General features: G+C 34.0%; 2 protein-coding genes across 11 annotated transcripts in view; one reads left to right on the forward strand and one right to left on the reverse strand.

The window, feature by feature from the left end:
* LOC149790748 (uncharacterized) overlaps positions 1–5,896 on the forward strand; it is a 253,054-nt gene extending 247,158 nt beyond the window's left edge. For all 6 annotated transcript variants that reach the window (XM_089972803.1, XM_089972807.1, XM_089972808.1 and 3 more), the window contains one exon: positions 3–5,896. In XM_089972803.1, the coding sequence (XP_089828929.1) occupies positions 3–602 (600 nt within the window). In that variant the 3' untranslated portion in view covers positions 603–5,896. The remainder of the gene's footprint in view (positions 1–2) is intronic.
* Positions 1–12,056, reverse strand: part of LOC149790749 (putative methyltransferase DDB_G0268948) — a 33,368-nt gene that overhangs the window by 7,192 nt on the left and 14,120 nt on the right. For 4 of the 5 annotated variants that reach the window (XM_089972811.1, XM_089972810.1, XM_089972813.1 and 1 more), the window contains exons 4-5: positions 11,742–11,864; positions 6,034–11,282 (exon numbers count right to left, since the gene is read on the reverse strand). In XM_089972811.1, the coding sequence (XP_089828937.1) occupies positions 11,192–11,282; positions 11,742–11,864 (214 nt within the window). In that variant the 3' untranslated portion in view covers positions 6,034–11,191. Of the gene's footprint in view, positions 1–6,033; positions 11,283–11,741; positions 11,865–12,056 lie in introns of those variants that run through there. The other variant, XM_089972814.1, reaches the window with a different exon arrangement.

The following is a 12,056-nucleotide window of genomic DNA, read 5'->3' on the forward strand; positions in this document are numbered from 1 at the left end:
AGGTCCACAGTATAACAGCCAGAAGTCTGCCAAAAGAAAAGCTTGATCGTTTAAAGAGTTCAAAATCAACAGAGAATGTGCAAATGACTTCAACAACCTTGACCTTGGATTCCTCCTTAGAGGATTCTAATGCTGTTTTGATTCCAGGGCGTGCAACAGCCCTTATGACGGGTCAACATACTAAAGAGGCTAAAAGTCAACCTAAACAAATATTTCAGTCAACTAGTCTACAAAAGGAGAAGCCAGAGAAATCTCCAAGGAAAAATCAACCAATCAGTGTTTCTGTCACTTCCAAGGTAGAAGAGCCAGTGAGAACTTCTGTCTCCAGTACAAGTTCAAGGACTAGTGTCCAATCAGAAAGTAGGAAAGAAAACTCGGAAAAAATCAAAGCATATGTACCAGGAAAAAGTAAAGCCCCACAACCATCCAGTGAAACAAACAAAACAATGTCTACACAATCTGAAACTGAGGTTAGAAAATCTCCCAGAATCCGAAGCGGGGCCATTTCAGCCAGAGCAGCATACTGGGAGAAAAGAATTATTCAGGGACCCACAGATGATGATAATGATATCGAATTTCCTGATATTGTACAAAATGAATAAATTGATAATGATTTCTAAGTGTCAGAATAATATTGTGGGCAGAAGCTATTGTTAGCTTAGTACTTATATTTGCACTGATTTGTTAAATTAAGCTCAAAACAAGTCAATTTGATTGTCTCTCAATAACAATAATATGCACTCAATTTTCTCATTAGAGTGAATAGCTGCCATTATTTTGCTAATTTAAAAGTATTTTCCTTGGCAACGATGCCACCATCTGAGTGAGGGCTTAAAAGTAGTACCTACTAAATTTAATAAATTTAATCCATATTGCAACATTACACTTCAGATTTATGGTTAAAAATTAAACCACATTGTTTGAATAGTTGGTTTTAATTTTCTTGTCCAATTTAATTTAAACTGACTCTTACATATGTCTCTACATCACACTAACACTTAACCTTGTAGAGGAAACACCTACACAACCTCAGGCTTACCTGTATGCAAAAGCCTTATAGAGAAAATACCTACACAACCTCAGACTTGCCTGTATGCAAAAGCCTTTAGTGTAAGCACCTACACAACCTCAGACCTGACTATCCAAAAGTCTTAAAGAAGAAACACTAATGCACACTAAGGCTTGCCTGTATGCAAAAACCTTATAGAGGAAACACCAATACAACCTCAGGCTTACCTGTATGCAATAGCCTTTTAGTGTAAGTACCTACACAACCTCAGACTGCACAAAAGCATAGGTTAAACATGAAAAGTGCTAATTCCTGTATTAGAGACATAGCACATTAATAGTGTCAGCATGGTCCTAAAAAAGAAAGGTTTTAACTTACTAAGGCTTCAACAAGTTTTCCTCTTTGACTTCAGGCTACAGTACGAGTAACAAAGAAATGTTTTCCCCATCTTATCTGAAATATGTTACGACCTTAATTATTTTAAAAGATTATTGCAGACATTAGACTTCATTTGGTTGTAAATATCTAACAATAACTAAAAGTTTCAGTCATGCAGAGTTGTCTGCCCTTTTCCCTAACTTTGTATGCATGGTTAACAGCCATGAACTTGTATTAGAAATACAAGTCATAAAGAAATTTCATTTATTATATGACATAATAAATGATGAAAAATATTTTCTTAATTCAGTAAATGATTTGAGTGACATAATCCCCAGGGCTATTGCAATATGCTAGATCTGAAAATGTATGCGTTGTACTGCCAATATATTGTAGCAATATTCTTTCTCAGTTAAAAAACTAAATCTAATAGCCATTTTGTTTCGTAGACTTGGAGACATGGAAGTAGCATCAGCATCTGCTTAGTATTTTCTTCAGAAAACCCAACAATTTCACAAACTGTGAGGAAAAATTGAATTTGTTTTAAGTTTCATTTCAGCTACCATACATACTTGCATACAAGTAAAGTCCAACTGCAAGCTGCACAGACCCAGATTTGCCAATACATAATACACCAGCAGACCTGGGTCTTTGTAGTTTGTAGTAATTGGTAGAACAAGCAAAATAGACCCTGATCTGCTGGTTCAGTATATGCTCTCAGATTGGGGTCTATGTTCTTTATAGCTGGACTTAAAAAAGAATTCTGAGCTCCCTTTTATAATTACAACTTGACATTGCTTATGTTTTTGTTTTCCAGATTTCAAGGCTATTCAATTAAATTTGTGTATAAAATAACAGAGAAATCTTCATTTTTAAATTTCCTTAGAATTAAATTATAAATACCTATTACATTTCTGTTTTTGAATGGCAAATTTTTTTTTTGTTGTTGTCCAAAAACCTTTGGAACTATTTTTTATTCAATGTCTTAAACTAAACAAAAAAAATCTAAACCTTGGCAACCAATCAATCATACAATATTGGGCTTCTTACTTAAGACACATGGTAAAGTAATAAAACTTTAAATATACATTAATGAATGAAAACACGCTTTACTTGCCTATTTTTGCTTGCACACTTAAGTTTACAATAAAAAATTGTAACAGCATTAAAGCAACACATGATGACAAGTAAGAAATGAAGAGAAGAATTGAAAAATTATTTTAATTTAGAAATTTTACTAATTTTCTTTTCCTTCTGTTAATTCATCATTAAGAATTAAATAGAAGAAAAGATGTAAAATATATGAAGCTCAGCTTGCTTTGTTTTGGAGGTTAATTGGTATTGTAATTACTTATGATTATGGATTGTAATTACTTATAATTATGGATTGTGATTACTTATAATTATGGATTGTGATTACTTATCATTATGGATTGTGATTACTTATCATTATGTATTGTGATTATCTATACATGTACCAAGCAAGCTGTGTTTACTTAAATGATTCTGTACAATTTGCTGTTTTATACAGTACTCTCAGTACCTTGATTTCTTAATTGTCATTACAGCCCAAGTTGGCAGTGCACTGCAGTAACCACACTTTTAGAATTGTTGGATTTAAACCAAATTTGGTATACAACTTTATATTGCTGTGACCTAAGAAGAATTTGAATTCCAGCCTTCATTGACACATTCTGGTCCCATACGTTGCTTTTGTTTCCTTACCTTGACTCCCTGAGTATTTACTAAACCAAATTGGCATGTAGCTTCATGTCCAGGAGACCTTAAATGAGTTCAATGTCTTAATTTCTACACTGTTTTCATAGGAGTTATGGCCCCTGATTGCTCATCCATTTTATGGTTTCCACAGCATAATGTACCTTGGTTTCATGAAATTAACACATTAACCACTGAAGGTTTTGTTGTTTTCACATAAAATTCAAGTAGGAAACACATTTTGAGAGCTATTTCTGAATAAATCCTAATAAATCAACATCCAGGTGATTTTCCAGTAACATAATGCCTAGTTGTGATAGAAACATTATTTTTCATTGGCTGTTTGGCTTGCGCATGAGCAGAAGGGTAAAAGTTGGAGTTATTTTCTCTTTTTTTTTTGCTTAATGGACCCATTATTTTCGTATCGAGAGCACTCTTTATTCCAAATGCCCCTCTTATCCTACTTTTTGCAAAGGTTCATGTGTCTGTTTGTAGCTCATACTGGTCTGCCCTAGATCTGAGACCAAAATGTCTAAAATGCAGACACAAAATGGAATTCTGACCAATGGCAAATTTTGGGTGGAAAAAAATTGGGTCCAAAAAGTGAGGTTTTTCCCTCTGTATTTTGCAGCGCAACTAAAACTTCCAGATTATTTGGTATCATTGTAGAGCTACGTCTACTTTACAAACACAGCCAATAATCAGCTGACTTAAGAAATGTGAATAATGCCAATCTTGACCAACACAACCATTAAATATTAGGACACTTTTGTAGGGAATTAATTTCTATGCCCCTAAGATGTGAGCATCAAAAAGGTAATTATTGATGGGAGAAGGGCATCCTAATTTCACTGTAACTTGAACTGTTGCCCTTGACTTTTACAAGGGGGCTTTATGATGTGTTCCATCTTGTAAGTAGCTAGCTGTCAGTTACTCTTGCTCATTAGTGAATAGATATGGAATCTTTTCAGTGACTGTTAAACATTAAAGGTTGCTGTGACCGATAATTGGCTTTGAATTAAGAGAAAATATCTAAAAGAGACTCAATTTTTCTTCATCAGTAGTAATTTATTTTTCTTGAAAATAAAAGTTGTGGGTGGTTATATTTTTTATCATACCAATTTTATATTATAATTCAGGATGTAAAGAATAAATTCGCATTATTTCCTTTTTACAATTGTTTTTAAGAATTAATATTTTGTATTGTTTCCAAGATTGCAGCTGTAAAATGTATAATTTAAAAAACAACATGCTTAAAAAATTACACACTTCTGTGAGTTATATGTGGTCTTCCAGAATTTCTAAATTGTAAATTGTGTTGTTTCACTAGATCTTATTTCTTAACAATTTATTTGTTTCTAAAAATTTATATCTAATTTTTAAAAAATCTGATTGATTATTAGTCTTTGATTGAAAAAATGTCTCCATCTTTAATATTTATAAGGCTGGCTTTGTTTTTTGATCAGGCAGTCTTATTGATCTGATAATTTTCTGTTGTTTCCCTTGATGAAATATATCTTGTAAATTTCCCTTGATGAAATATATCTTGTAAATTTCCCTTGATGAAATATATCTTGTAAATTTTCACTGATGAGATACAGCTTGTAAATTTCCATTGATGAAATACATCTTGTAAATTTCCATTGCTGAAATACACCTTGTAAATTTCCATTGATGAAATATATCTTGTAAATTTCCATTGATGAAATATATCTTGTAAATTTCCATCGTTGAAATGTATCTTGTAAATTTCCATTGATGAAATATATCTTGTAAATTTCCATTGATGAAATGTATCTTATAGAAATGTATCTTACTGATCTGAAGCCAGTATATGTTTTCAGACTTTTACAGTCTTTTGGGTTATTCTCACATTGTTCTTTGTTGTTGTTTTGAAATGTATGATAACAATGTGTGGATTTGCACAAATAAATCTATCAATATTTTTGTCACCATCTTTAATAATTTGCCATATATATTCAATTGTGAATTGCAATCCTCCAGACACACCTTAATGACTCGTTAAGTTGTTAATGATTCTAATGAAATTACATCATTCTCACTTGTCTACGACAGTACATAGGGATCAATGTTTGAACAGCATTGATGCCTGCAATGGTATGGTCCTTAGCTAAATTGGCAAAGACATCAATGGTTGCTATGTACCAAAGGGAGATAACTTGTCACTGTTAATTGGTTGGATAAGCCACTGCATTTAGTGATAAGCTCTTTCTGATGTGACTATTTTAGGTTATCGCAGCATACAATTGACATATCATTAAAATATGATATTAATAAGAGTGATATCAGTCATGTTTTTGATATATACATGAAAGTATATTATGTACATTAATGTACTCAGAAATTACACGGCTTTTTGAATGTACATGTTTCTTCAATGTGTATATATGTCTTAAACCTCATCAACCATTCAATCCATGTTGGATATACCCAAACCATTTCATATACACTCCTAAAGGCATGCACCAAAACTAGATAAAAATGCATACTGGAGTTGAAAAAGGGTTAGATATTACATATGCCAAAATTACATTTCATACATTGAATATTATTGTTAAAGAAATTGTTATATTTTTACTTGAATTTGTTGTCATTTGTATATAGATGTAGATTTTGAAATAACCAACCTTACTCCACAAAAACTGAATATACACTAATATAAGGCAAATATTTAGAAGGTGCAATATTCCTACTCTAGATAATATGGACAGTATAATAACATGTAAAGAATTTATAACAGTACAAGAATTGTTTAATAAAATTTTCCAAGAATTTTAATTTTAATTTTATTTTTGTATGCGTTTGCAATGATGACGATATATCTCAGCATGTATTATTAGCAATGTATAGTGTGATATATGTAGTGATACAGTACTCCCTCATTATAATGCCATCCATGGCAGCCATATAATGCACCATATTATAATGATATTCCTACTGCCTTATATTGAGACCACATTCTACATAATAAAAGTTTACTACTACTTAAATGACCACTCTGGTGGCCTATATGGTTAGAATGTCTGCCACTGATGCAGGAGGTCACAGGTTTGAACCCTGGCTGAGTCATACCAAAGACTTGTAAAATATGGCACTAGCAGGTGCCTTAGTTGGTGCTCAGCATGAAGAGGTTAGAGTTAGGACTGGTTTCATGATAATGTGATATGATGCCACATGTCTGCAGCATGATGACCCACTGCTAGACATCACTATAAACTGCCACACTATAAACCCCACTGCTAGACATCACTATAAACTGCCACACTATAAACCTCACTGCTAGACATCACTATATACTGCCACACTATAAACCCCACTGCTAGACATAAATATAAACTGCCACACTATAAACCCCACTGCTAGACATCACTATAAACAGCCGCACTATAAACCCCATTGCTAGACATCACTATAAACTGCCACATTATAAACCCCACTGCTAGACATAAATATAAACTACCACATTATAAACCCCACTGCTAGACATCACTATAAATTGCCACACTTTAAACCCCACTGCTAGACATCACTATAAGCTGCCACACGGAATACATCATAGTGATATGACTCGGATTGTTTAACCTACTTTAAAAATAAAAAAGCACACACAGAAAGACTACCACCTAATGAATTTAGACCAATGACCATATTACCATTATAATAACAACTGTGTTACTTATAGTGAGTGGGGGAAATGTACATGTAGTATACAGAAAGGATATTTGAGACAGATCATTGATTCAATTCTCAGAATATTTTTAAGTACATATATTTGAATATCCATGTTATAACAAAGTTATTTCATAATTGACAGTTTATAGTAGATTTGTTTACAGTGATGTAGAGATATTACAGTAATCTTAAAGCCAGACTTAATGATATTCACTATATGAGAGCTATAGAGCACGGCACCTTATGGTGAAATCTTATGATAATGAAATGCATTATAAAGTACTCCCTCATTATAACACCGTATATAAAAACTATAAAATATGTCATGTTATAGTTAAACCTTCTGATAATGAAATGCATTAATAAGTGCACCTGATTAAAATGGTGTATATGACAGCTATAGAGCATGGCACCTTATAGCGAAATATTATGACAATGAAATGCATTATAAAGTACACCCTCATTATAATGGTGTATATGAGAACTATAGAACATGGCACCTTATGGTGAAGTCTTATGATAATGAAAGACATTACACACATAATTGTACTACACTTAGTGAAATATGATCAATTTTGAGGTGATCTCTTGCATTCAGCCACAATCACTAGTTGGCATGTAAGGAGCCACTACAGATGGTCTGCAAGCCTGGATCCGATGGTTTTCCATGTCAGGCCACAATCACTTTCTTGACAGTCATCCTCCAGGTCCTTTTTGGCCAACTCTGTTGATTATAGAATTTTTCTGGCCAACTCTGTTGATTATAGATTTTTTTTAAAAATTGCATCAAGCCGATGGATGTCCTACATGGTACATCAAATGACATTCTGTATACATGCCCCAGCTATCACTGTCTTCAATTCTTCACAATCTGGGCAAGAGATGTTCGTTCTGTCCTTTGACCAGGATCTTCCTAACATGCTTGTTATGGAAAAATTCAAGCTTTTGTGCTATTTTTGGTGTTAGCTTCCAGCATTCAGTGTTGTACAGTAGCACTCTGACGACATTGCATCGATAAATCCTAACAAAAGACTTGGGTCGGAATTGTTTGGATTTCCATTTGTGTTAAATCATAGCAAAGGTAGACCTGCCAACCCTTATGATTTTGCCATAAGTCTTGTGAAAATGACCTTAACATACAGACTTAAGTAATAAAAGCAAATTCTATGGAAATATTATTGTTATGGTAAAATCTGGATAACTGGCTCATAGTAACTCATATGCTTTAAACTGGACCATTTTGTTTCTCCAAGGTATGAGAATTCCTCTACTTCTGCAATTATTCACAGTGATGGGATCACCTTCCTGGTCATTCAGTCCCCAAGGTCACCCTTACTTAATAAGTTGATAATGTATCCAGTTTTCCACTTGGTTCTTCACTATCCCAAATCTTTTGGAATATTTCTATGAGGATCGTTGGGATCTCTGTATTGTGTGACATACACTTGTTTGAGCAGATGCTGTATTCAGCAAGAGTTTTCACATTTTTTGAGGGGTTTGAAGGCTTCTCTGACCTTGACGTCAGGGTGCTCTTCGGCTTCTGATCAAGGCTGTAGACGGTGGGTCTTGACTAATCAGTACCTTTTGAAAGTGTGCATTCCATGTTGCCTTTTTCTCTTAGTTTGAGACGATGATCCCAGCTGCACTCTTCAGAAGTAAGGTTCAACCTGTCCCATAGTCTCATCTAAGCTTCTTTGTGACCTTGTATAGTCTTCATGTGCTGTCTCTCTGCTGTCTGTTCTTAGACCATGAAAGAGTTGTTATTGTTGTTATAGGGTTTAACGCCAGTTTTCAGCACAAGAGTACTGAAAGAGTACTCTTAGGAATATCTGTCTTTCAACTGGAGTGATTTTGACCTTTGGTAGGCATTTCTTAATGTTTTCTTTCTTCAATAGCATTAGGTTGACTGGGAGATTTGTTCCTCTTTACATCCTGTCTTGTAGCCGAGAAGCTTCTCTCTAGTTTTTCTTATGACTTGAAAAATGGAAAGGGTTGTGACACTATGGTCATGAACTAAGTAACAGAAAAAAGCGAAAAACGAACAAGTTTTAAAGAAAAGAGCGAAAAACGAACAAGTTTTCTAAAATTCAACAAATAGTTTATTTCCCTATAATACAAAGTGAAAATTGTTAAGAACGTAATAGTATTTTGATTTAAATCACAAATAGTCGTAAAATTTCTATCACAAGTCCAAATGTATTGAGTTCCAAATGAATTCCAAATAAATTACAATAATAAATGTGCTGATGTGCCTATAGTCTCTAATGTGCCATTGGTTTGGAATGTGGTGATATCTTAACAGTCGTTTGATGTTTCACAATACTATAATTCAAAATGTTCTTGATTGAATTCAGTATAATTCCTAATTAATGATTTAGTCCAAGAAGTATTAATGAGCACTTAATAAATCCTTTCAAACTGGAACCTTGATGCAACAATAAGACCGATTCCAGTTCGTAGGAATGAGTAATTTTTCAAGTTAACAACATTTACATAAAATGCTAAGACAAATAACAGAGCAAGGATTAGGTCAGTTTACTTTCTAAAACATTAAATTTTGTCAAAAAAGTTAGGAACTTGCACGTGAAAAATTGATGTACAAGACTGAAGCTCAAATAAGCCTATTTACCTCCATTATTAATCATTTGGATATTTAATATATAATCATTGAGAAATATTAGCTATGTATAACGTTGTTTACAAAATAAATGTCCCTAGTCAGGTAGACCATTATCATAAATTAAAAAATACAGATACACATAACATAAATGATGGAGAATAATCAAGCAACAATACAAATTAAATATACATAACAAAAGTTATTTCCGTCTCATCGCGGATGGTGCTATTCTTATGGTAATTTTGAATTCTGGCCTGAGACCTTAGGATTTTCTAATTCACCAAGGCTGAAATGTTTTTTGTTCTCTCCCAATTTGGCCTTTTTCAGTTTAAGGGCAAACATGGCTACCAACAAACTGTTATTGCTGCCTATATCAGCGTGCCTCTAGAGTCTAGACTACTTGTACATCTTGCACAGATTATCTCCCTTTTCCCTTGATAGCACATGGTCTATCTGTCATGACATCCGGAGTCTTCCATGTTATCTTGTGAATGTCTTTATGCTGGAAAAGAGTCCCTCCAATAACAAGATCGCTGTCTTCGCAGCGGTCAGAAAGTCTTTCCCCAATATGTGTGTGTGCGTGCATGTGCGTGATTTTGAATTTTAGCGTAGCTTTAACAATATTTTAGTCAAATTGCTGCGATATCTGCATTGTGGCAGTTTATAGTGATGTCTAGCACTGGGGCATCATGCTGATGACATGTCCTACCCAATCATATTATCCAGTCACTAGCTTGACCAGTCCTAATATATCTTAATGCTGAGCGCGAAGCGAGGCAGTTGCTAGGACTATTTTCATAAGTCTTTGGTATGACTTGGTTGGAGTTTGAACCTGCGACCTCTCACATTCGAGGCGGACGCTATAACCACTTAAGCTACAGAGCGGTCCCCACAGAGAGAGAGAGAGAGAGAGAGAGACAGAAGAAGTAGTGAACTACATCTTGTCTGGATTACATCAAAGAAGTTTGTTATTGCCAATCGATTACTATTAGTATATTGAATATTATGTCCACATATGATGTCTTGTCACTATTTTATATTGCAATCTATATAAAAAATAGACACAACTATAAATAAATATCAGACATGGCAGGACACCTAGTGGTTTAAGGCGCTCGATTTTACTTATCACTGACATCTTACATCTGTCCGGGTGGAATTTGGTCTCATACTCGGCCAACTTAGAAAAATGAAAAAGTTTGCCAGTAGCTTCCCGTTTGTCGGCAGTTCTTCCCGGGGTTTACCCGGATTCTTCCTCCACCAGATATATTGGCCGCCATGTAGAACCTATCATGTGATGAAAAATGGCGTTAAATCTACAACACCACATTAGTTATGTCAGAATAAATACAATAATCTACAATACCTTAGGTTGTAGATTATATAAAATAAAGACTCGTGAATTATTGTCAAATAAGTGGTCTGTTAGATATGTTTATATTGTTATTGGCTTGATGCTGCTGCTGATTATTATTATTATTATTATTATTCAAATGCTGCAATACCTTTGTTGTCGCTGTATATGTACTTAACTGATGATATCATAAACTAATATTTTCTTACTTTCTATCGGCCATAATAGATGTTTGCTACCCTGCAACAAGGTGCTATGTGTTTTGGAAAGGCATGTTGTATTCCATGTACATTTTAGTGTAAACTTTGAATTTACCTTAAATGGTAAAGAGCATCAAACAATTAAAACCATTTTATTTTGTCATAAGACATTTATATTCGCACCTGACCACAGGAATAAATACACGTTACGAAATTATCATTCATTTTCGGCATAAAATAAGAGTGTACTCGTAAAACATCTTCATTTGTCTCGTTTCTCCCGTCTTTTCATCGTAATAAAACTCTCTTAACCTGTAAAATATTAGAATATAAGGATGGACTTAATCAGAAATTTTTGATCCACTGAATGCAAGCAAAATAAATAAATAAATAAATAAATAAATAAAGAAAAAATGTGAAAGAGGGCATTTGTGTAAAAATAATTAATTTCCAATGCAAAAGGCGCATGCAAAAATCAATCATATAACTGACAAATTCACATTTTATTTAAATATTATTGATTGATTTTTGTAATTAATTACTTGCAATCGTTTCCAAACTGCTTACTCATAGTAATGCCGTTCATGAAGGTAAGAGGATAGCCTTCATCTACTCACTTAGTCATTGATATGCGTGTATATAAGACCATCTATCTATCTATCTATCCACCCACTCATCCATCCTTCCATCCATCGAGAGAGAGAGAGAGAGAGAGAGAGAGAGAGAGAGAGAGAGAGAGAGAAAGAAAGAGAGTGAAAGAGACAGTCCTACTTCTCCTCCAATTTTCTGGCTGCGTCTTGGTTATGATCTGTGAAGTCCTGCCAGGCTGACAGACTTACTAAAAAGCCGAGGAAATCGTCTATGGTGCAATCAACAGCATGCACATATTCTAACCTGAAGGTAATCAATATAGTAATCAGGAACAAGTATAACAGTAGTATCGGCATGCACAATGGCGATGGGCGCTGCATTACGGTGAAAGCAGTAGTTGTCAAACGATTTCTGCGATATTTAGCATTGATTATTTTAAGAAAAAGTCCAGCAGTTGATGTTAGACCTCACTGGTCACAACTTTATCCAGTGTGG

The sequence above is a fragment of the Sinohyriopsis cumingii genome, chromosome 10 (genome assembly GCF_028554795.1).
Source record: "Sinohyriopsis cumingii isolate HCF-2022 chromosome 10, ASM2855479v2, whole genome shotgun sequence".
NCBI lineage: Eukaryota > Metazoa > Mollusca > Bivalvia > Unionida > Unionidae > Sinohyriopsis > Sinohyriopsis cumingii.